The sequence below is a fragment of the Callithrix jacchus genome, chromosome 9, assembly GCF_049354715.1.
Source record: "Callithrix jacchus isolate 240 chromosome 9, calJac240_pri, whole genome shotgun sequence".
NCBI classification, from domain to species: domain Eukaryota; kingdom Metazoa; phylum Chordata; class Mammalia; order Primates; family Cebidae; genus Callithrix; species Callithrix jacchus.
In genome coordinates this window covers 18,045,989-18,070,932 of record NC_133510.1, presented here as the reverse complement: position 1 = coordinate 18,070,932, position 24,944 = coordinate 18,045,989, and the positions used below count along the sequence as shown (strand labels likewise).

At 55.4% G+C, this 24,944-nt stretch overlaps 1 protein-coding gene and 1 long non-coding RNA gene across 51 annotated transcripts in view; one reads left to right on the top strand and one right to left on the bottom strand.

Moving 5' to 3' along the window:
• The window catches only part of LOC144577858 (uncharacterized), a 34,749-nt gene extending 11,447 nt beyond the window's left edge, over positions 1–23,302 (top strand). The window contains exon 2 of the long non-coding RNA XR_013522622.1: positions 9,781–23,302. This is a non-coding gene — a long non-coding RNA (uncharacterized LOC144577858). The remainder of the gene's footprint in view (positions 1–9,780) is intronic.
• Positions 653–24,944, bottom strand: part of LOC108590228 (uncharacterized) — a 118,263-nt gene continuing 93,971 nt past the window's right edge. For 41 of the 50 annotated variants that reach the window (XM_078338517.1, XM_078338514.1, XM_078338504.1 and 38 more), the window contains 7 exons: positions 22,978–23,145; positions 15,095–22,471; positions 13,890–13,978; positions 13,090–13,211; positions 12,166–12,250; positions 11,619–11,672; positions 653–10,948 (listed from right to left, as the gene is read on the bottom strand). In XM_078338517.1, coding sequence (XP_078194643.1) covers positions 10,909–10,948; positions 11,619–11,672; positions 12,166–12,250; positions 13,090–13,211; positions 13,890–13,978; positions 15,095–15,856 — 1,152 coding nt within the window. In that variant the 5' untranslated portion in view covers positions 15,857–22,471; positions 22,978–23,145 and the 3' untranslated portion in view covers positions 653–10,908. Of the gene's footprint in view, positions 10,949–11,618; positions 11,673–12,154; positions 12,458–13,089; positions 13,212–13,889; positions 13,979–15,094; positions 22,472–22,977; positions 23,146–24,944 lie in introns of all 50 variants that reach the window. The other 9 variants (XR_013522580.1, XR_013522578.1, XR_013522579.1 and 6 more) reach the window with 7 other exon arrangements.

Below are 24,944 nucleotides of genomic sequence, written 5' to 3'. Positions count from 1 at the left end.
AAACTCCACTTTTGTGTGCGGGGAGCGGGTGTAGAGGGGCAGAAATGGAGGGTGAGTCAGGCCTGGCTCTGACTCAAGGCTCTGTCACTAACTGGCTGTGTGGGCCCAGGAAAGCCCTTTGTCCTCTTTGGTGCTCAGTTCCCTCTGAAGAATGGGAGTGATAAGCTATACCCCGTCTCCTTCAGCAAAAAGGAGCAAGACCTGATGGAACTACTGGGTAACTGGAGATACCTCCTGCTGGCGCCTGCCTGGGGTCCCTACCTACCCCTGTCCTCTCCCCTTACTTTCTGCCCTGGCTGAGTAGGCTGTGGCCATGTGGTTTCTGCCTTCTCTGGGCAGAGCTGATTGCTTCATGTGGCCTGACCTAAGGCTGCATGTCTGAAGTCTGGTTGGTGGCCAGTCTAATTCACTTTTGAGAACCTGCACTAAAAGAGGTAGGGGGTGGGAGAAACGGCAGGCCATCGGGGGTGCGGAGTGGCAGCTCTGAGACATGAAGCCCCAGAACCATCTCTCCTCCTCTTCTTCCTCCTCTCTGTTCTCAAGATGGACCTCAAATGACATCAGGCTCTCTACTCACTGAACTCCTGTTCAGTCTTTTGGTCCCAGAGCGAATTCTTTGGTTGCTTAAAGTTTAGCATTAGAGACCCCAGAGCAGCAAGGTTCTGGCCCTGGTTCTGCCACTTGCCAGCTCCACACCCTCAGATCAGTGGCCTCAGAGCCTCAGCGTGCTCAGCTGTGAAACGGACATGGGAGGCCTTCCCAGACAAGTGGCAGGAGTGGATAGGGGACTGGGCAGCAGGTGAGATCTCCCCTTTCCCTCTGTCTCTTCCCCCTGCTCACTTTCTCTGGCTCTTTACTTTCCTCTTCCTGTTCCTCCTCCCCAAGACTCACCCAGAGACTGTCGGTGCCCAGCCACTCAGAGGAGTTGCGCCAGGGACTGGTGGTGCCTGCTGTAGGCAGTCTCACCTCAATGGGGAGTGGGGCTTTATGGAAACCAGATAAATTGGATGAAGTGCTTTTGGGGCAAGTTCGGGGATGCGTGCAGGAAGTGGGCCTCCTGCAGTGCAGGAGTTTGAGGGGCTGCCCACTCTCCCTTCTGCTTCTGGGCAGTGGCTCTTGCCCTCTTGAGGAAAAAGGAAGGACAGGGGAGTTGCTCTTTCTTTTCCTCTCCCCTCCCCTCTCCTCCTTTCCCTTCAGCAGAGTCTCACTCTGTTGCCCACGCTGGAGGGCAGTGGTGCAATCTCGGCTCACTGCAACCTCCATGTCTTGGGTTCAAGCAAGTCTTGTGCCTCAGTCTCCCAAGTAGCTTAGCTGGGATTACCGGCCAGTGCCACCACCCCTGGGTAGTTTTTGTGATTTTAATAGAGACAGGTTTTGCCATGTTGGCCTGGCTGGTCTCGAACTCCTGACCTCGGGTGATTCACTGACCTTGGCCTCCCAACGTGCTGAGGTTACAGGTGTGAGCCACTGCGCCCAGCCGAGACATTCTTTCTAAGCCCAGAGATATCAACACCTGCCCCAGCTCCTCTTGGAGTCAGTTTCCAGAGGGCGGCCCCAGCCAGGTATGTGGTGTAGTGGTCTCATGAGACTCTCACAGCAGGTCTGTGAGATATGAACTATTAGTATCTCCAGTCTCCAATGAGGAAACTCAGACTCAGAAAGGAGAAGGGACTTGCTTGAGGTCACCTGGGTTGAGAAGGTAGAACCCAGGCCTGGCCGGGTCTAGAACTACCTTCCTTACTAGGCACTCCTGCCAACTGAGCTCCTGGGTCATCACTGGGCTCGGAGTGGTGTAGGACACTGGACCGAGCCAGTGGCATAGTCCATCGGGCCCCAGATCCTGCTCCTGCCTGGAAGGGGAGGGCCCTGACCAAGCCACTGGACAAACCAGAGCCCAGCTGGGCCTCCAACAGGCACCAAGGCCTCTGCAGTGTTTGCCTATCCCCACCCCAACCTGGATTCCTCAGTCAGCCTGGCCCCTTTCCCTAAGGGTCCTGTAGCCAGCATTTACTCACTCATTCATTCAAAAGCCTCTGTGGGAAGTGTGCTGCATAGCAGGCACCGTCTAAGTGCTGGGAACACAGCTGTGAACAAAACAGAGAAAAACCCTGCCCTCATGGAGTTACCATATGTGGGCAGAGGGAGAGCCAATCAGCACGGACAATCAGTAACACAGATAACGGGGTATAAGTGCTGTGGAAGGGACAGCAAGAAGTGGGGGTATGACATTAAACAGGACGTCACAGAAGGGCTAGTGGCCAAGGGGCCATGAAGAGAACCTGTGGGTAGTGCACAGTCTCAAGCAGGTGGAGGAGCAGCCAGGCCAGTGGCTGGAGGGCAGTGAGAGTGCACTGGGTGGTGAGGTCAGAGTTTGGGGCACACGTACAGGCCCTGTAGGCCACAATGAGGGGTCAGCTTCAACTGCCAATGAGGCAGGAGCCATGGGAGGAGGGTTTTTGGCAGAGAAGGGATGGAATTAGACCTCAAGTCTTTTTTGTTTGAGATGAAGTCTTGCTATGTCACCCAGGCTGGAGTGCAGTGGTGTGATCTTAGCTCACTGCAACCTCTGCTTCCCAGGTTCAAGAGAATCTCCTGTCTCAATCTCCCAAGTAGCTGGGACTACAAGTGTACACCACCATGCCCAGCTAATTTTTGTGTTTTCAGTAGAGACATGGTTTGACCATGTTGGTCAGGCTGGTCTCAAACTCCTGACCTCAGGTGATCCACCTGCCTCAGCCTCACTGAGCCACTGCTCCTGGCCTTTGACTCCCAGGTTTAAGCAATTCTCCTTCCTCAGCTTGCTGAGGAACTCGGATTACCGGTGCACACCACCATGCCCAGCTAATTTTGTATTTTTAGTAGAGATGAGGTTTTGCCATGTTGGCCAGGCTGATCTCGAACCCCTGACCTCAGGTGATTCACCTGCCTTGACCTCCCAAAGTGCTGGGATTATCAAGGGTGAGCTACTGGGCCTAGCAAAATACCTCAGTCTTGATAGGAGCCTCTACCATTGTGGGAGGAGCAGCTGCAGGAGTGAGGGGGAAGGCAGGGAGGCCAGTGTGGGAGTTTCCATTGAAGTCCTCCTGTAGTAGGCTGCCAACAGTGAAGGTGTGGAGAAGTGGTAGGATGCTGGGGACATGTGGCAGGTAGGGCTGACAGGATTTGATGGGGGTGGGGGAGGGTGCAGAATGGCTCCCAGGTTTCCTTACTGAACAGCAGGGAGAATGGAGAGGCCATCAGGTCATCGGCCAGGGTGAGGAAGGCTGCAGGTAGAGCAAGTTGAGGAGGTAGGGCCCAGGAGTCAGCTTTAGGCACTGGGCACTGCCAAGGGGCCATCACAGCCATCAGGACTAGTAGTATCAGTCATCGGCATCTAGATGGCATTGAAGCCACAGCTCTGGAGGATGCCACCAGGGAGGGAATGCGTGTAGAGGGAAGAGAGGCCACGGAATAAGCCACAGGGATGCAGTGCTTAGGAACCAAGGAGGCAGTGAGTGAACAGGAAGCCAGCCAGAGGGGGAGGTTGGAGAGACAGAAGGGAATGGGGTCTGGGGGTGCTTCACAGGAGGGTGGGGCTGCTGTGACAGATGGGCACGTGGCTCAGGTTAGTCAAGAATGGAGAGCTGACAACTGAATTCAGCTCCCTAGAGCTCCAGGGGTGACTGTGACAAGGGTGGTCCCAGTACATTGGTGGGGACAAGGGAAGTGACGCCTGATGGAAGAGGACTCAAGAAAAACAAGACCAGGCCCTGGCATGGTGGCTCATGCCTGTAATCCCAGCACTTTGAGAGGCTCAGGTGGGTGGATCACATGAGGTCAAGAGTTCGAGACCAGCCTGACCAACATAGTGAAACCCCATCTCTACTAAAATTACAAAAATTAACTGGGCATAGTGGTGCATGTCTGTAATCCTAGCTACTCAGGAGGCTCAGACAGGAGAATTGCTTGAACTCAGGAGGCAGAGGTTGCAGTGAGCCAAGATGGAGCTGTTGTACTCCAGCCTGGGCGACAGAGCAAAAAAAACTCCATCTAAAAAAAGAAAAAGAAAGAAAAGAAAGGACTGTGTTGGTCACAAGGCGGGCCCACTTGTGAACATGCTAAAACCACAGCATTGTACACTTTGGTGGGTTAATTGTATGGAGTGCAGATTAAATACAGTTTTTTTAAAGGAAAGAAGGAAGGGAGGGAAGGAAGGAAACACGTATTCCACCCCTGGGAATCCCTCCTACATGTCCTTATGGGGAATGACACACAAATGGAGCTGCTCGTTGCCACAGTACACCATGGTGCATTCCAGGATGGAGCATGGCACAGCTATAACAAGGAATGTGGATGGTCTCTGTGTCCTGGTAGGGAGCAATCTCCAGGACCTCCTAGTGCAGGAAGCAGACTGCTGTCTACAGTGTTTACTGAGGCCTTTCTGTAGGAAGTGTGTGTGTGTGTGTGTGTGTGTGTGAAGAATATGTTTGTGTTCTTGTATTTGCTTTTTTTTTTTTTTTTAGACAGTCTCACTCTGCCAACCAGGCTAGAGAGCAGTGATACAATCTCAGCTCACTGCAACATCCACCTCCTGGATTCAAGCAATTCTCCTGTCTCAGCTTCCCGAGTAGCTGGAATTACACGCATGCACCACCATGCCTAGCTAATTTTTTTATTTTTAGTAGAGATGGAGTTATGCCATATTGGCCAGGCTGGTCTTGAACCCCTGGCCTCAAGTGATGCGCCCACCTCATCCTCCCAAAGTGCTGGAATTACAGGTGTGTACCACCATGCTCAGCTTGTATTTATTTTTGTTTCCATATTAGAAATATTGCAGCAGGGAGCAGGGGCTCATGCCTGTAATTCCAGCACTTTCGGAGGCTGAAATGGGAGGAGCCAAGTAGTTTGAAACCAGCTTAGGCAATATAATGAGACCGTGTCCCTAAAAAACAAACAAACTAAAATATTAGCGGGGAGTGTTGGCAAGTGCCTGTAGGCCCAGATACTCAAGAGGCTGAAGTGGGAGAATCACTTGAGCCAGGATTTGAGGCTGCAGTGAGCTGTGATCACACCACTGCACTCCAGCCTCTGACACAGAGCAAAACCCTGTGTCAAAACAAACAAATAAAAGAAATACAGCGCTGGGTGTGGAGGCTCAAGCCCGTAATCCTAGCACTTTGGGAGGCTGAGGTGGGTAAACTGCCAGAGCTCAGGAGTTTGAAACCAGCCTGGGCAACACGGTGAAACCCGGTCTCTACTAAAATACAAAATTTAGCCAGGCATGATGGTGTGTGTCTGTAGTTCCAGCTACTCAGGAGGCTGAGCCATAAGAATTGCTTGAACCCAGGAGGCGGAGGTTGTAGTGAGCTAAGATTATGCCACTGCACTCCAGCTCGTGACAGAGTGAGACTCTGTCTCAAAAAAAAATACAGCAAAAGCTACACAAGAAATTAATGAGAATGGTTATCTCCCTGTAAATCTTTCTACATTAGTTTGATTTTTGATCCATATGAGTGCATTTCTGAGTCAAAAAACAAACAAAAATGTCACATTTAAAAGTATAAATGTGGGCTGGGCATGGAGGTTCTCACCTGTAGTCCAAGCACTTTGGGAGGCCGAGGCAGGTGGATCACTTGAAGCTAGGAACTCAAGACCAGCCTGGCCGACATGGCGAAACTCCATCTCTACTAAAAAATACAAAAATCAGCTGGGTGTGGTGGTGCACACCTGTAATCCCAGCTAAAGCCGTGCACAGTGTGGTGGCTGAGGCAGGAGAATCACTTGAACCCGGGAGGTGGAGGCTGCCGGGAGCCCAGATTGCACCACTGTACTCCAGCCTGAGAGACAGAGCGAGACCCTGTCCCCACCCCCCCCAACACTGTAAATGTGAAAATGGACAAAAAGAATTTCGAGACAGTGAGTGGAAACACCACTTTAGACAGGCTCTCAGGAAGAATGTCAGGGCCTGAGATGTCACATATCCAACTCCACCCCCACAGCCACGTAACATTTGTTGAAAGTGAGGCAGAGAGAGGTCAGAAGACTTGCTGGGGAAGAGTGGGGCAGGGCTGGCTCTTCAGAACCAGGAGCACCTCCCAGAGCCATACTTTCTGTCTGCCCCAAGCAGGGAGCCTTGTCTGTCCAGAAGAAAGGCTGAGAGGAATGCCAAATGTGGGTGAAGGGGAGGAAGGCAGCAAAACACACTGCCACGTGTGTACCTATGCAAATGTCTTGCATGTTCTGCACATGTACCCCAAAACCTAAAATGCAATAAAAAAAATAAAGAAATAAATCAGGGTCAGAGCGACTGGTGCTATTAATAATAAAAAAAAATCTAACTTGGTGTGTGGCATGCCCAATAAATATTATTCTCTTTCTCCTCAAAAAAAAAAAAAAAAGAAAGAAAAGAAAAAGAAAAAGAAAGAAAGAAAGGCTGAGAGGCCACCATTGTCTAGGGGCTTGCCCAAGTCATGCCTCAAGCCCACAGGCAGGCATCTTTCCCCTGCAAAACCCCATTGTCCAGATGACGACCTGCCACTCGGAGAGGCAAGCCCAGCTCTAGCCCACGGGATGAGGAGGCCCGCAGCTCAGAGCTCTGGGTCAGGTCTCATTCCTCACTTGGATCTGACCCATAGCAAGTCATGCAGCCTCAGCATTAGTCTCCTCATCCGTGAGTGTAGATACCGCCCCTACCAAGGCTGGCCTGGGCATTACATGAAATGTTGGGAGAGCCGGGCACAGTGGCTGGCCTGGGTAAGCAGCTGTTATATCTGCCAACATCGTTGCTACAGGCCTCTGCCTCTCTGCTCTGAGTGAGGTGGTCTGGGTGACTGCTGGCAGCAAGTCCTGCCCACCTGAGCCCTCTTGGTCTCTGGAACCTCAGGCAAGAAGTCAGCTGAGGTTGCCCCTTCACTGGTAGGTTCCAGGTCCTGCCTCCCTCTCAGGGTCCCTGACCTCTGTGCAGACACAGAGCAGGTGTCAGGCTACTAGTCTCTCATTTATTGATTCTTTAAATATTAGCTGTGCATTAGTTGTGCATGTGTTATGTGCCAAGCACTATGCAGGGCACTCAGGGTTGGCAGAGTGGAGTGAAAGCCAACCTGATCTCTGCTCTCATGAAGTTCCCTGCGTTGTAGGGGACACAGGCTTTGTTTTCTGTTTTTGTTTTTTGAGACAGGGTCTTGTTCCGTCGCTTAGGCTGGAGTGCAGTAACATAATCACAGCTCACTGCAGCCTTGAGCTCTCAGGCTCAAGCAATCCTCCCACCTCAGCTGCCCGAGCAGCTGAGACCAGAGGTGTGTGCCACCACACCTGGCTACTGCTTTCAGTTTTTGTAGAGACAGGGTCCCACTAAGTTGCCCAGGCTGGTCTTGAACTCCCTGCCCCCAAGCACTACTCCTGCCTCAGCCTACCAGTGTTGGGATTACAGGTATGAACCACCATGCCTATCCTGGATGCAGGCTTTAAACAAAGAGTCACACCAATAAGAAGAGCTGTGAAGGTCAGGGCATGACCCCAGACGGGCGAACACTGCATTGGAGGTCCAGGAAGACTCTCCCGACAAGGCAACCCTGAGCCAAGATAAGGATAAGAGGGAGCTGATCACATGGAAGAGGGAACAGTATTCCTGGCAAGTGGAACAGCATGTGCAAAGGCCAGGTAGTAAGAGGGGCTTCAGGGACAGTCTGTGGCTAGAGCAGAGTGATTGAGGGCATGTGAAATGAGAGGCGGCCAGGGTGGCAGGCAGGGACTAGCCCAATCAGCCATGGAAGGGATGGGACTTTGGTCACTGTTCCACATTTCCAGATGTTTACTGTGTGCCAGGCTTGGTGCTAAATGCTTTTCTGAAGTATCACACTAGATTCTCACATAGGTAGGACAGCAACTGTTCTTCACATTTTAGAGATGAAGGGCTTGATCTCAGGTTAGATCCCTCAGCGGAGAGCCCACAGTGAGGAAGCAATGGGACCTGTGACGGCAAGGCCTGTGTTCAGAACTGCCAGGCCACACAGAACTCAACTCACTACAACCTCCTGAAGTGGGTGTGATTCTTCTTCCCACTTTGCAGAGGAGGACATGGGCCCACAGAGCTTGTAGGTGGAGTTGAGCCTGGGCAGTCTGGCTCCAGAGTGTCCACGGTCTCAACCACTGGCTCACATGGCTTCTTAGAAAGCAGGAGAAAAGGCAGCTCAGGCCACCATGTGAAAAGAGTGGAGCGGGGACAGTGGCGTGACTGGGACCATGCTGTGATGGAGTCCAGTGGACACATTCAGGATGAGGTGAAACATGCTGGCCCTGGTGAGGGGCTAGATGGGGCTGGGATGAGGGGGAGCCAGGTGAACTTGGGGTTGGGTTGGTGCAGCTGGAGGGTGCACGGAGTGTCTCTGAGGTGAGGCCGGGTGGGGCGGAAATGCCACGTTTGGTCTGGGACACGGAGCGTTTGGATGGGTATGGGGCAGTGCAGTGGAGAGTCAAAAAGGCTGCTCGGACCCAGGTCTGGCGAGATGGAGGCTGGAGGTGGGGTGAGCCGTCTAGGAGAAGGACAGAGTGGGAAGCAGAGGCTCTCCACTTGGCTTTCTTGCCAAAGGAGGGATCTGAAACAAAAAACTGTGGAATCTAAGCTGGAGAGGAAGAAAGATGGAGAATGAGAGAATGCACAAGCATGGGACAGAGTAATATGCATTTCTTTGGCTCCTTTGTACCTGAGTCTTCTAAAGATGCGGGCAGATGACCCCCGGGAGGCTGCAGGGATGCCAGCTGGGAGCTGAGTGCAGCTCTGCTGCCTGGGCATGGCCTGGGTGAGGGTGCATACCCTTGCCTGTGATTGCCAGGGAGCATGAGTGATGAGAACAAGGTGGCTGACAGGGTGAGGCCCAAGCCTGGAGCCCGCCCAGGTTGGGGGGGTCTGGGACCTTTGAGGGGGTCTCAGGGAGCTTCCCCAGCCCTAAGGGCACCATGAACTGCTTCACACTGACCTGGGCATACACGGCTGCATGATCTCTCGCTCACTCTCTCACATGCAAATGTAGACCATACAGCCATCCTGCCCACAGATCCAGAAAGCCCAGGACACAACAGAGCTGTAGTGCCTGCCTGACCCCCACGCACAACAGACCTAGCCCAGGAACATGCAGCCCAGTGGCAGGAGCCACTCACCCGAGCCCTCCCTGCCTGAGGACCCCCCAGCCTCTGGCCTCATTTTCCCCCCACCCTTGTCAGCCAGCCAGGGGGACAGAACAGGCCTGGATCTAACCCAAGGCCCAGACTCAGCCTGACACTGTGTGAACTCAAGGCCTTCCCCACCTCACCCAGGGCCAGAGCCCTTGCCTGTAAAGTGGAAGTGGGAATGGCCACCACCCAGGTAGAAACCCTCACTTAGGGCCTCACGGCCAGGCATCAGGGCTGTTGGGAGAGGGGCCAAGGAGCCCTTGCCTGTCTTGGTATCCCACCATCACCAGGAGGGGGCTGCGTGGGCATCACACCCCTCACAGATGAACAAAGCGAGGCAACGAAGGGTCTCAAGGTGACTTAGGGGCAAGGCCCCAGCTCTGCTGCTGCCCCTGCAGTCTGGGATGGGAGGGTAGCTAGTGGCCAACCCCAAGGACTCTAGGCTAGGGTCCCCTGGCCTGCTCCCAGCCTGCATGCCGCAACATGGGGGTCCTCTGGCTGGCCCAGGAGCACGATCGGCCCAGCAGAGCAGCTCGGTGTTACGGGGAAGGGAGGCCCAGCCCACCAGGCCAACCGCCTGGGGCCCCATGTATATTTAATGATGTCTATTATTCCTGTTTTGTCTCTGGAAAGGACTGAGCAGCTGACAGCGGAGCTGCAAACAGCCCAGGACCCGGGCCTGGGCCTGCTCCATATTCCAGCTGGGCCCTAGGCCCCCCTGGAGCTCTCTACCTCTCCTGACAGCCTCACAGAACCTGCTGCATCCCTCTGAAAAGGCACACCTCCTCCGGGAAGCCTTCGCTGCTGCTCACAGGTCTTACATCTAGGCTCTGCATTCAAATACTGTGCAACCTGCACCAGCTTCCAAGGGACAGTAGAATACCGTGGGGGGCCGGCACTGTCCCGGCACATTATAGGTACTCAACGAGCCCCTGCCAGCCCCTCTCCTCCTGGCTTCTGAGGCAACAGGAAATGGTCAGCCACCTTGTTCTCACGGGGGAGCCTCCCTGCCACCCAGATGGTCACAAAGGCCTCCTGGGATGCTGCCCACCTTGGCAGCCAGGCCCCTCTGGAGGGGCCAGTCTGGGCCTGACACCCATGACCAACTCCCTGGGTAGAGCCTGCCCGTGCCTGGCTGAGGAACCCTGCATTCTCCTTGCCACCCATGGCCTGGGGCTGCCCTGGGGATCCAGGCTCCACCCTCTCCAACTCCCAGGCCCACTGCTACCCTCAATGCTTGACCTGTGCCCACCTGACTCAACCTGGCTACTGTTCAGCAAGGTTACAAAGTGTTCTCGGTCTGGACAGGAATGGTTTTCAATCCTTTATTTCAGAAAGGAGAGCCAGGAGAACTGGGGACTTAGAAAACAGATTCTTAACTCAAAAGTCCCTGGCCCAGGTGTGTAGAGCCAGGGTCTGGGGGTTTTGTGCTGGGCAGGAGCTGCCCTGGGAGGGTCAGAAAGAGGGAGGCACTTTAGGACACCCCTTAGGCTGTGGAGGGTGTCAGCTGGGCCTTTGAAGCCACTAACTTCTGCTTCCAAGCCTGGAGAGCCTTGAGTGGAGGACACAAGGGGGTTTCTTCCTGGAAGGGCCCCCACCCCGAGTGTCAGAGAAGTGTGTGTATTTGTATTTTTGTTTGGGTGTTTGTGTGTCCCAGTAGGACCGACGCCCCCAGGGAGATGAGGCAGGTGGGCGGGAGGCCTGGCAGGCGCCATTACTTCTTCACGATCTGGATGACCTCCTCATGCTCCATGGTGTGGGTCAGACCCACCCGCTGCGAACTGTACTTGGTGCTGGTGCCCTGGGTGAGGAATGGGGGCAGAGGGGTCACCTCAGCCTGGACTGGCCAAGGGCAAGGCCAAGAAAGATATCCCCGGGGTGTGTGTCCTGGGGGTGAATGCCGGCGTAAGGTTGGGGCCCCAGGCAGCAGGATGTCTGCAGTGGTCTGACCATCCCTGACCTCAAAGGTGGGGGAGGGCCAGGCACAGTGGCTAATGCCTGTAATCCCAGCACTTTTGGAGGCCTCATTTAAGCTCAAGGATCACTTGAGCTCAGGAGTTCCAGACCAGTCTGGGCCAGATAGCAAGATCCCATCTCCATGAAAAATCAGTCAAGCATGCTGGTGTGTGCCTATACTCCCAGCTACTTGTGACGCTGAGGTGGGAGGATTGCTTGAGCACAGGATGTCAAGGCTGCAGTGAGCTGCGATTGTGCCACTGCACTCCAGCCTGGGAGACAGAGCCAGACCCTGTCTCAAAGAAAAAAAAAAAAAGGAAAAGGGTGGGGAAGGCCCATGTCCAGCCTGGGTGAACACATACATTCTATGGAGGACAGACACACAGTCATGCCAATCCCCACAGGAAAAACAGGAAAAACACACCATGCAGAGGAATGTGAATGCCTTGCTCCATGCCTAATCCGGGGGCTCTGCTGGGTCTAAGCCCCTGCCTGCCTCCCGCCCAGACACTTACCCACACCAGGGCATCCTTGAACTGGCTGGCGAGTGACCGGTGGATGCAGAAGCACTGGAGGACAGGAGAGAGACAGAGGTGAGGCTCCACCTAACCCCATCCCAAGCTCAACCACACTGTCTCTCACTCCTCCTGGCCCCACCTGTGACCTGAAGCCTCCCACATATCACATCACCCCAAACTCCCAGAGCAGCGTACACCCTCCAGTGCTTCCTGGTAGGGATGAAGGTCACAGGGGTCCCAGATGTCACGTGAAATTGGAAGGAGACCCTGGAGGGGCAGCCAGCATTTGCCCTGAGAGTGTGGACCTCTGGTTGCCACACTGATGGTGGGACAGTGGAGGGCGGCAGGGAAGGGACTCTGCAATTGTGCGATGTGGCTCCTCCCCCTACATGCCCACAAGTCTTCCAGGCCCCAGTGGGAGACAAAACGCCTCAGCCCAGTGTCCCTGGGGCAGAGGCGGCACCAGGCCTGCAGGTCCACTTCCCTGACAGAGATGGGAAGGTGGCTGATTCGGGCCTGCAAATGGGTCTTACATTTTACTCACCTTGCCACTTGTGAGTGTCTGAAGGGATTCAGGAGGGTGATCGTGAGCCTTCTTGGCTCCTCCTGCTGTGATCTCAAGCCTAGGTCTTAGAGAGATGGGACATTGCATGGCCTCATTTGTTCAACACCTCCAGGGTGGCACCCAAAGACCTGGGGCTGGGCTTTCAGAAGGAATGAATGCATGAGACCAGATTGCAAGCCCAGCCACCACTGTCATAAGGGGCTCGAGGAACAGTGTCCCTTGCTTCCATGATACAGATCCCAAGAAGAAATCAGCTTGAGGAAAATAACACCTGGAAAAGCAACAGCCCAGAAGCACAGCCATGTGACCCAACACTTGGCCACCACCAATGCCTGCAGGGTCATGTTCAGGTGACAGAATTCTGGACAGAGAAATGCAGCCTCGTGCTCCCTGAGCCAATAGCACCTCCTCTGGGGCCTGTGCATGCCCGCTCCCCTATCTGGGATGCTCCCCACCCCAACTCCTCACTGCCAGACCTGCTAGTTCTACAAGCCAGCTCAGGAGGCCTCCTTGAAACCTGTCCTGACGTCTGTTTGAGCCAGCGCCACTCCCCACTCCTTGGCTGACGCCTGAATGGTATGGGAGCAGGGTTACTGGCATCTATGCACTACAGGCAGCGTGCTCAGTGCCCTACATGCTGGACTTCATCCAACGTGTCTTCATGATGACCCAGGGGGTCAGGCAGCACATCCCACCTCACAGGAGAGGTTGGAGGCACAGCACATGGCTAGGAAGTGGTACTGCAGACGCAGCCCCAGACTGTCCAACTCCAGAGCCTGTGTGTCATCATCTGAGATTGAGACCAGCAGATCCCACCCCGGCCCAGGGCACCTCAGGCAGAACAGCGCTCCAAGGGGCACACAGAGCTCCCACCCCTTGTTAGGGCAGGTCTCGTCAACTCACCACGTGCTCCACTGAGGCCCCTTTCCGGAGGATGATGGCGTCTGTGAAGTCCGGCCTCTCTGCAGGGCGAGATGGGGAGAGCGTCAACCACACACGAGGACCCACACTGCCGCCTCATGATTCTGCCCGAGGGAAGAGATGGCTGCAGAGGCCCTTGCAGTCTCCTTGCCTTGGCCTAATGTCCCCGATATCCAGCACGCCCTCCACATATATCCCTGTGCCACCTTCTACAAGCCTTACTTGAACACGGTGACTCAAAATAAATCAAAGTCCAGGATCACACTGCCTGCCACCCATCTGCTGTGAAAGCACTGACAGAGACCAGGATCTAGACTCAACGGGCAGGACCCAAAGGGATGTTGGAGTCTCGTGAGGGAAACTGTAGCTCGCTCCTTGCTGCCAAGGTCAGGGTTGATGCAAAGTGCTCTGAATTCAGCAGCTGGGACCCCAGGTCATATGTGTGTGTGTAACCACCAGGAGGATGGGTGGGGGTCAGACACGGGGAGGGCTCTTGTGGATTCAGGTCACTAATGCTCCTGCGGTGGGGTCTGTCACTGTGAGGGGAGGTCAGGATGGCACTAACTGCTGTAGCCAGTGAGGACCCCGAGGTAGCCTTGCCCCACCAGGGCACCCTCAAAACCAGCAGTGCCCAGTGCTGAGAAGGGAAAAGAGCTGCGATGTGTCTAAATAAGCAAGGCCACAGCTGGTGCCGGGGTCTCTGGACACCACCCACAGGCCTGGCAGCCTTTTAGGGAGGATGAAGCTCAGCCTGTTTCTCAGCTACACTCAGTGTAACTCACGTCCTCTCTTCCTGGTGTAGATGCAGGTCAGGGCCAAGTACTCCCAAAGCATCTCCAGCAGGTAGTCCAAGTTCAGCTTCATGCCTCAGCTGCAAAGAGGGAGGCGGCCAGTCAGGCAGGGGCCCCTGTGAGTTCAGAGGCTGGGTCTCCACTTCTCACTATTAAAGGGGACAATTTCCACTGGCCAACATGGGCACCAAGGCCAGCTGGCTCGCCGGTGCCCACAGGGAAACAAGCCCATTACTCTTGATGGCAGCTTGACTTTCCTGCTGCCAGCGCCTCTGGACACCAATCATGGTCACAGTCAACCAGGGTCAGCATCTCTCCTGGGGGCTGGCAAGACCGTGCTGTGGAGAATTGTAGCTTGTGTCTGATGAAGGGCTGCCATGGGGAGATGGCTGGGGGCTGTGATGGGACCAAGGGCAAAGGCTGGGCCCCAGAGCTCACTCCTTGCAGAGAGGAGCTAGGGATTGCCAGGAAGTCCAGCAGGGATTTCACCATGAAGAGAAGAGAACCGAGGCTCTGGAGGCACCAGGTCGAGGGTGGACCGTGGCTTAATCGTTTGCGGTGTGACCCTGAGCCGTGTCCTAACCTTTGTAAAGCTGTTCTACGCATGAGCAGGTAAAGCTGTAGAGCTGTCGGCCCTGAGGATGGCAGCCCCTCTAAGGCCTGGGACACAGCAAAAGGAGAGGAGCTGAGGCTGTGCTATGGGATGGACACTGCTCTTTGTGGTGGCGACAACAATCACGAAATGGTCCTTGTACTCAGGCCAGGACCCTCAACCACCATTGGCACTGTCCAGCCTCTTGGTCCCTGAGCTCTCTGTACTGTCGGCGGAGCTTCACTGTGAAGCTGCAGAGCGCCGGCTTCAAGCCAGGAAACCAGAAAAGGGAAGCACCTGAGTCAGTCTGCCCCAGGGAGGAACCTGCCAGGTGGTGCTAGCAAGTGAACAAACAGCCAGTGTGGGTGGTATCCCTGGGACCCACCCTGCAAAGGAGGGCAGGAATTAGGTGACCTGAGCCTGAGAACGTTAGTTCCTTTTCCCCCTTTGAGCTGTGATCAGACAGAGGGCCTGAGCTTTCGGGCCTATACAGGCTGCCAGGGGCTGGGGAGGAACCGAGTCCCCAGAGTTTGCTGCAAGGAAAATTCAAAAGTTGAGCCCATAGACATGGCCGAGAAAAGGAGCTGGGCCCCGAAACACCTACCTGAAGACGTTCTGGGCCCAGAGAGGAGGCCAGCAGGCCAATGTTGGGCCCGGGAGGGCCACCGGGAGGCATCAGCTTGGCCCCATGAGGCCACGGAGAGACTGGGGGTGGGGCCTGTGGATACAGGCTGCCACAGAGGCAGGAGCTGGGCCTGAGCAGAGGCCACGGTGATTCCACAAGCTGGGCCTGGAGGGTCCACTGAAAGGCGGAGGCTGGGCCCGGTATGGGCCTGGCACGGGCAGAAGCTGGGCCTGGGGAGGCCAGGCCCAGAGAGGAAGCTTTAGACCTGGACAGGCCGCCGGGAGGCAGGAGCTGGCCCGGGAGAGTCTGTGATAGGCGAGCTGGGCTGAGGAAGACCCCTGCGAGGGAGCGCCTGAGCCTAGACTCAAGGCAAGAGTGAGGCGAGAGCTGGGTCCGGAGAGGTTTGCCACAGGCACGAGCTGGGCCCCAATGGGCCACTGTGAGGGAAGCGCTGGGCTCCAATGAGCCACTGTGAGGAAAGCGCTGGGCTCCAATGAGCCACTGTAAGGAAAGCACTGGGCTCCAATGAGCCACTGTGAGGAAAGCGCTGGGCTCCAATGAGCCACTGTAAGGAAAGCACTGGGCTCCAATGAGCCACTGTGAGGGGAACGCTGGGCCTGTGGATGCAGCCAGAATGCAGGCAGGCAGGCAGGATCTTGGTGTGGGGAAGCCATCAGCAAGCAGCAGCTGGTGCTGGGGAGGCTGCAGAGAATCCAGAGCTGGGTCCGGAGGGGCCAACATCAGATGGTAGCAGGGCCTGTCAAGGCCACTGGTAGGCAGAACGGAGGCAGAAACCCCACTTGAGAAAGCTTCAGGCCGAATTGAGCCTCAACTGGCCAGTGTGAGGGAGGCGCTGGGCCTGTGGATGCAGCCAGGATGCAGGTAGCCAAGACCTTGGCCTGCAGAAGCAGCCAGCAGGCAGCAGCTGGGGCTGGGGAGGCTGCGGGGACTCCAGAGCTCAGCCTGAGGCCCAGTCCTGCTTTGTCCTCCTGCTGGCCTCGGGAAGCCCAAGCATTGGGTCATGAAGTCCGCGTCTGCAGGTCCAGCTCCTGCCCTCCCGGCGGCACCCCCCAACCTGGGCACAATACATCATCACGTGGTCCCCTCCGGGGCTAGGTCCTGCATCCCAGTGGCCCCATGGGGCCCAGGTCCTGTTCCCATCAGGCAGTCACTCCAGGAGGCCCAGCCTGTGCCTCCCTACTGGCAGCCTCACGAGGCCTGAACCTTCTCCTGGCCACATCAACCGGCCCAAGTTTTGCACCAGGCAGCCTCTTTTGGCTCGGCCTTTCGTCTGTCGACCCAAAGCTTCCTCAGGTGGGGCCTTCTAGGTGTCCCTTCTGTTGAGGCCACCGGGAGGCAGAAGGGACGCCCAAAAGGTGCCACCTGAGGAAGCTTTGGGCCGACAGATGAAAGGCCTCCAGGAGATGGCCAGGAGCCGAGCCAAAAGACGCTGCTGGGGACCAGGTGCAGTGGCTCACGCCTGTAATCCCAGCACTTTGGGAGGCCGAGACGGGTGGATCACGAGGTCAGGAGATCGAGACCATCCTGGTCAACATGGTGAAGCCCCGTCTCTACTGAAAATACAAAAAATTAGCTGGGCATGGTGGCGCGTGCCTGTAATCCCAGCTGCTCAGGAGGCTGAGGCAGGAGAATTGCCTGAACCCAGGAGGCGGACATTGCGGTGAACCGAGATCATGCCATTGCACTCCAGCCTGGGCAACAAGAGCAAAACTCCAACTCAAAAATAAAAATAAAAAAATTAGCTGAGCATGGTGGCGCGTGCCTGTAATCCCAGCTACTCAGGAGGCTGAGGAAGAATTGCCTGAACCCAAAAGGCGGAGGTTGTGGTGAGCCGAGATCACGCCATTCTACTTCAGCCTGGGTAACAAGAGTGAAAATAGGTCTCAAAAAAAAAACAAAAAACAAAAAATTAGCTGGGCATGGTGGTGCATGCCTGTAATCCCAGCTACTGAGGAGGCTGAGGCAGGAGAATTGCCTGAACCCAGGAGGCAAACATTGTGGTGAACCGAGATCATGCCATTGCACTCCAGCCTGGGCAACAAGAGCAAAACTCCATCTCAAAAAAAACAAAAAAAAAATTAGCTGGGCACGGTGGCGGGTGCATGAAATCCCAGCTACTCAGGAAGCTGAGGAAGGAGAATTGCCTGAACCCAAAAGGCGGAGGTTGTGGTGAGCCGAGATCACACCATGCTACTCCAGCCTGGGTAACAAGAGCGAAAATAGGTCTCAAAAAAAAAAAAAAATACAAAAAATTAGCTGGGCATGGTGGTGCATGCCTGTAATCCCAGCTACTCAGGAGGCTGAGGCAGTAGAACTGCCTGAACCCAAGAGGCAAAGGTTGAGGTGAGCCCAGATCAGGTCATTGCACTCACGCCTGGGTAACAAGAGAAAAACTCCATCTCAAAAAAAAAAAAAAAGAGGCTGCCAGGGGCAAAACTTGGGCCCGTAGACATGGCCAAGAGGAGGATCCAGGCCTGGAGAGGCCGCCAGTATGGAGGCAGAGGACGGGGCTCCAGGAGAGGCTGATGGGAGGCAGGAGCTAAGCCCAGGGAGCCTTTGGGAAGCATGAGCTGGCCCTAGAAGGGCCCATGTGACAATGTTTTGCACCCATGGGGAGGAGATGCCAGGAGAACTGGAGCTGGGCCTGGAGAGGCCGAATTGAGAACCCAATGCTTGGGCCTGCAGAAGCCAATAGGAGGAGTCCGGACCCGGGCCTGGAGAAGCCGACTCTGGGAAATCTGGAACCTGTAGGAACCCTGGCTGGGCAGAAACTGAGCCTGGAGAGGCCAGCGTGAGGCATGAGCTGGGTAGTCTTGAGAGCCTGAGTCACGGGCCTGAGCTTTCGGGCCTACAAAGGCGTCCGGGAGCTGGGGAGGAGCCCAGTCCACAAAGGTTGCTGCAAGGCGAGAATGGAAGGTTGGCCCTTAGAAGCCGCCAGAAGGAGGGGCTGGGCCCCAAGAGGCTGACCTGAAGACACTCTGGACAAGGAGAGGATGCCAGAAGGCCAACGCTGGGCATGGAAGGGTCGCCTGGGGCCACTGGGAGGCTACAAGCTGGGCCTGTGAAGACAGGCTGCCACAGAGACAGGAGCTGGGCTGAGGAGAGGCCATGATGAGGCCACAAGCTGGGTCTGGAGGGTCCACTGAGAGGCAGAGGCTGGGCCCGGAGGGGCCTAGCACAGGCAAAAGCCAGGCCTTGGGAGGCCCAAGCACCAGGTCATGACGTCCGCATCTGCAGGTCCAGCTCCTGCCCTTCCGGCGGCACCCCCCAACGGCTGGGGAGGCTGGGGGGACTCCAGAGCTCAGCCCTGAGGCCCAGTCCTGCTTTGTCCTCCTGCTGGCCTCGGGAGACCCAAGCACCGGGTCATGACGTCCGCGTCTGCAGGTCCAGCTCCTGCCCTCCCGGCGGCACCCCCCAACGTGGGCACAATACATCATCACATGGCCCCCTCCGGGGCCAGCTCTGGCATCCCAGTGGCCCCTGGAACCCAGGTCCTGATTCCCATCAGGTGGCCTCTCCAGGAGCCCCAGCCTCTGCCTCCCTACTGGCAGCCACACCAGGCCTGGCACCTCCTCCTGGCCACGTCTACAGGTCCAAGTTTTGCCCCTGGCAGCCTCTTTCGGCTTGACTACTGGCCAGCTCCCAGAGGCCTTTCGTCTGTCGGCCCAAAGCTTCCTCAGGTGGGGCCTTCTGGGCGTCCCTTCTGCCTCCCGGTGGCCTCAACAGAAGGGACACTGAGGAAGCTTTGGGCCGACAGACAAAACGACTCCGGGTGCTGGCCAGGAGCCAAGCCAAAAGACGCTGCTGGGGACCAGGCACAGTAGCTCACGCCTGTAATCCCAACACGTTGGGAGGCCAAGGCAGGTGCATCACGAGGTCAAGGAGATCGAGACCATCCTGGTCAACATGGTGAAACCCCGTCTCTACTAAAAATACAAAAAATTAGCTGGGCATGGTGGTTTGTGCCTGTCATCCCAGCTACTCAGCAGGCTGAGGCAGGAGAATTGCCTGAACCCAGGAGGGAGAGGTTGCAGTGAGCTGAGATCATGCCATTGCACTCCAGCCTGGGAAACAAGAGCAAAACTCCGTCTCAAAAACAAGAAAAATTAGTTGGCCATGGTGGTGCGTGCCTGTAATCCCAGTTACTCAGCAGGCTGAGGCAAAAGAACTGCCTGAACCCAGGAGGCAGAGTTTGCTGTGAGCCGAGATCGTGCCATTGCACTCCAGCCTGGGCAACAAGAGCAAAACTCTGTCTCAAAAAGAAAAAAAAAATTAGCTGGGCACGGTAGCGTGTGCCTGTAATCCCAGCGACTCAGGAGGCTGAGGCAGGAGAATTGCCTGAACCCAGGAGGCAGAGGTTGCGGTGAGCCAAGATCGCACCATTCTACTCCAGCCTGGGTAACAAGAGCGAAACTCTGTCTCAAAACAAAAAGAAAAAGAAATTAGCTGGGTATGGTGGCGTGTGCCTGTAACTCCAGCTACTCAGGAGGCTGAGGAAGGAGAATTGCCTAAACCCAAAAGGCGGAGGTTGAGGTGAGCTGAGATCACGTCATTGTACCTGCGCCTGGGAAACAAGAGCAAAACTCCATCTCTTTAAAAAAAAAAAAAAAAAAAAAAAAAAAGAGGCTGCCGGGGGCAAAACTTAGGCCCGTAGACGTGGCCAGGAGGAGGATCCAGGCCTTGAGAGGCCACCAGTACAGAGGCAGATGCTGGGCCTTCAGGAGAGGCTGATGGGAGGCAGGAGCTAAGCCCAGGGGGCCTTTGGGAGGCATGAGCTGGCCCTAGAAGAACCCACATGACGACGTTTGCACCCATGGGGAGGAGACACCAGGAGAACTGGAGCTGGGCCTGCAGAGGCCGAATTGAGAACCCAATGCTTGGGCCTGCAGAAGCCAATAGGAGGAGTCCGAAACCGGGCCTGGAGAAGCCGACTCTGGGACATCTGGGGCCTATAGGAACACTGGGTGGGCAGAAGCTGAGCCTGGAGAGGCCAGTGTGAGGCATGAGCTGGGTAGTCCTGGAGAGCCTGAGTCGAGGGCCTGAGCTTTTGGGCCTACAAAGGCCTCCAGGAGCTGGGGAGGAGCCAAGCCACAGAGGGTCCACTGAAAGGCAGAGGCTGGGCCCAGTATGGGCCTGGCGCAGGCAGGAGCTGGGCCTGGGGAAGCCGGGAGGCAGGAGCTGGCCTCAAAGAGTCCATGATAGACGAGCTGGGCTGAGGAAGACCCCTGCGAGGGAGCGCCTGGGCCTAGACTCAAGCCAAGAGTGAGGCAAGAGCTGGGTCCAAAGAGGTTTGCCACAGGCACGAGCTGGGCCCCAATGGGCCACTGTGAGGGAGGTGCTGGGCCTGTGGATGCAGCCAGAATGCAGGCAGGCACGATCTTGGTCTGGGGAAGCCACCAGCAGGCAGCAGCTGGTGCTGGGGAGGCTGCGGAGAGTCCAGAGCTGGGCCCAGAGGGGCCAATGTCAGGTGGTAGCAGGGCCTGTCAAGGCCACCAGGAGGCAGAACGGAGGCCGGGAAAGCCCCACTTGAGAAAGCTTCGGGCCTACAGAAGAAAGGCCACTGGAAGCTGATCAGGAGCCGAGCGAAAAGCAGCTATCGGGAGGCAGGATGTGGTCCAGTAGACGAGGCCAGGAGGAGGATCCGGGCCTGGGGAGGCCGCCAGGAGGAAGACATAGGCTGGACCTCCCGGAGAGGCTGAGGGGAGACAGAAGCTGGGCCCCAGGGGGCCGTTGGGAGGCAGCAGCTGGCCCTGGAGGCACCCATGTGAGGATGTTTGCCACCAATGGGAAGGAGACGCCAGGAGAGTAGGAGCTGGGCCTGGAGAGGCCGACTTCAGGACCCAATGCTTGTGCCTTCCGAGGCCAGGGGGAGGAGGCAGCAGCAGCCAGGCCTGCAGAAGCCGACTCGGGAACGTCTGGGGCCTAGAGATGCCCTCGGAGGGCACGAGCCGAGCCTGGGGAGGCCACTCGTGAGGCATGAGCCAGCTGGGCCTGGAGAGCCTGAGTCAAGTCTGAGCTTTCGGGCCTACAAAGGCTGTCGGGAGCTGGACAGGAGTCGAGTCCACAGAGGTTGTTGCGAGGCAAATTTGGAAGTTGGGCCCATAGCCGCCGAGAGGTGGAGCTGGGCCCTGAGAGGCCTACCTGAAGACGTCCTGGGCCCAGAGAGGAAGTCAGCAGGCCAATGCTGGCCCCAGGAGGACCACCGGGATGCACCGGCTTGACCCGATGGGGCCATGGGGAGGCTGGGGGCGGGGCCTGTGGATACAGGCTGTCACAGAGGCAGGAGCTGAGCCTGAGCAGAGGCCACGGTGATGCCATGAGCTGGGCCTGGAGGGTCCACTGAAAGGTGGAGTCTGGGCCCGGAGGGGCCTGGTGCAGGCAGATGCCGGGCCTACGGGGGCCGGGCCTGGAGAGGAACCTTCGGGCCTGGACAGGCCGCCAAGAGTCAGGAGCTGGCCTGGGAGAGACGATGATAGGTGAGCTGGGCTGAGGAAGGCCGCTGCGAGGGAGGACCTGGGCCTAGACCGAGGCCAGCGTGAGGTGAGAGCTGGGTCCGGAGAGGTTTGCCACAGGCACGGGCTGGGCCCCAATGGCCACTGTGAGGGAGGTAGTGGGCCTGTGGAGGCAGGATGCAGGCAGGAAGGCAGGAAGGCAGTCAGGATCTTGGCCTGGGGAAGCCGTTGGCAGGTAGCAGCTCGTCATAAGGAGGCTGCAGGGATGCCAGATCTGGCCCCGGAGAGGATATTGTCAGGTGGTAGCTCGGCCTGTCCAGGCCACCGGGAGCTGGTCAGGAGCCGAGTCAAAAGAGGCTGTCGGGAGGCAGGACATGGGCCTGTAGACATGGCCAGGAGTAGGAGCCAAGCCTGAGGATGCCGCCAGGAGTGATCAGAGGCTGGGTCTCCTGGGGAGGCCGACGGGGTCCAAGGGGGCCATTGGGAGGCAGGAGCTGGCCCAGAAGGGGCCCACATGAGGAAGTTTTGAGCCTGGAGAGAACACCTAGTGGGTAGGAGCTTGGCCTAATGAAGTCAGTGTCAGGCAGCAGCTGGGCCTCTCAAGGCTGCTGGGAGGCCGGCAAGAGCTTTGCCAGGGAAACCTTCATGAGGTAAGAGTTGGTCCTGGAGAGTCTATTGTCATCCAGTAGCTATGCCTGTTTAAGCCATTGTTCCTCAGAAGTTTCTGCTGGGGAACTTGAGTTGAGAAAGTTTTTGGCCTACAAAGGCCACCAAGAGCTGTGTAGGAGCTGATCCAAAGGAGGGTGTCAGGCAGGAGTTGGTCCTGGAGATGCAACTGGGAGGAAGAGCTGGACATCAAAAGGAAGTTCTGGGCCTGGAGACACTGCCAAAAAGTAAAAGCTTGATCAGAATGGCCGTTGTGATGCATGAGCTTCACCTAGACAGGCCATTGGGAGGCATTAGCTGGGCCTGCAGATGCTGCTGAAAGGCAGGAGCTTGGCCTGGGGGCACTGTGGTGAGGCACACGCTTGGCCTGGGGTGTCTGCTGTGAGGCAGAGTTTAAGCCTATTGGGGCCGACTGGAGGCAGGAGTTGGACCTGGAATGGCAGATTTGAGAAATCTGTCAGTCCGGAGAGGCCACAGAGATGCAGGAACTGGGCCTCAAGAGGCCGCCGAAAGGCATGAGCTGTACCTAAAGAGTCCAGTGTGAGACAGAAGCTGTGCCTGAAGAGGGTGACTAGAAGAAGGTTTGGCCTGGACAGCCTGTCAAGGGACAGACGCTGGGTCTGGAGAGGCCACTGTGAGCTGGTCCTAATGAGGTCAGAGTGAGGCAACACCTGGGCTTGTCAAGGCTACCAGGAGGCAAGTAGAAACCGGTTCAAGGAATACCTGTGAGGCAAAAGCTAGGCCTGCAGAGGCCACTGGGAGGAAAGAGCTGGGCCTGTCCAGGTCATCGGAAGGCTCAAGGTGGGCCTGAAGAGCTTGACCTGAGGCAGTTGGATCACGAGGTCAGGAGATCGAGACCATCCTGGTCAACATGGTGAAACCCCGTCTCTACTAAAAATACAAAAAAGAACCCATGTCAGACAAGTAAGAACATTACAGTGTGTGTTGAAGTACCTGTAAAACATTGTTTCTTTGCCTTTGTAAACAATGTGTCTACTAAAAGTCCTTGCTTTCAAAAGAATATGTGGGAATAAATCATTAGAATGTATTCTTCTGTTTTTTACTTTTATCTTCCTGCCACAAGCTTACTTTAGAAATTTTTATTTTTTTAGAAAATTGAACAAGTGCTCCTTGTGGTGGATCATGCCTATAGGATGGGAGGCAGGGGTGGAAAAGTCACTAGAGGCCAGGAGTTTGACACCAGCCTGACCAACAAAGTGAGATCCAATGTGTATGAAAACATTTAAAAATTAACCAGGTGTCATCATGTATAGCTACTGAGGAGGCTGAGGCAGGAGGATCCTTAGCTCAGGAGTGCAAGCCTGCAGTGACCTGTGATTGCACCACTGCACCCCAGCCTAGGTGACAGAGTGAGACCCCATATCCTAAAACAAAATAGATCACGTAGCAAGTTGTATGTGGCTTACTCTGAATATTTTTAAACTGGAAGTTCTCAGAGTAATGCTTCTAAATCTTTTGGGGTCTAGCATCGCGTTACATTTTTTAACTTTATGTAAGATTTCTAAGACTTTTTCTTTGCACAAATAACTACATTAAAGTTAAAAAATAAAACAAACTTTTAAAAATATTTTTATTCATTACATATTAACAATAAATACGTTACATGTTAACATAACTAATACAAAACAAACATTTAAAAATATTTATTACTTGTTACCTATTAATAATAAAACTGGTTGGGTGAGATGGCTCATGCCTATAACCCCAGCATTTTGGGAGGCCGAGGTGGGTGGATCACCTGAGGTCAAGAGTTTGAGACTAGCCCTCCAACATGCTGAAACCCTGTCTCTACTAAGAAATACAAAATTAGCCAGGTGTGGTGGCAGGCACCTGTAATCCCAGCTGCTTGAGAGACTGAGGCAGGAGAACTGCTTACACCCGGGAGGCAGAGTTTGCAGTGAGTCAAGATCATGCCATTGCACTCTAGCCTAGGTAACAAGAGCAAAACTCCATATTAAACAATAATAAAATTATTAAGTAGTAATATAAGTAATCCTTTTGTTTCTTTGAGACAGAGTCTCGCTCTTTCCCCAAGGCTGGAATGAAGCTTGTAATCTCGGTTCACTGCAATCTCTGCCCCACCTCCCGGTTCAAAGGATTCTCCTGTCTCAGCCTCTGAAGTAGCTTGGATTACAGGCACCTGCCACCATGCCTGGCTAATCTTTGTTCTTTTGTCTTGTTTTTTTTTTTTTTTTTTTTTTTTTTTTGACGGAGTTTTGCTCTTGTTACCCAGGCTGGAGTGCAATGGCGCGTTCTCGGCTCACCGCAACCTCCGCCTCCTGGGTTCAGGCAATTCTCCTGCCTCAGCCTCCTGAGCAGCTGGGATTACAGGCACGTGCCACCATGCCCAGGTAATTTTTTGTATTTTTAGTAGAGACGGGGTTTCACCTTGTCGACCACGATGGTCTCGATATCTTGACCTTGTGATCCATCTGCCTCGGCCTCCCAAAGTAAACTTTGTTTTTTAGTAGAGATAAGGTTTTGCCATGTTGGCAAAGCTGGTCTTGAACTCTTGACTTCAGGTAATCTACCCACCTCATTCTCCCAAAGTGTTGGGAATGCAGGCGTAAGTCACTGCACCCGGCCCGATTAACATATTTTTTAAAACACTGATTAGTCAGGCAACAACACTGGGCAGGGGTCTCCTCATTCCCAGTGATAAAAACCCC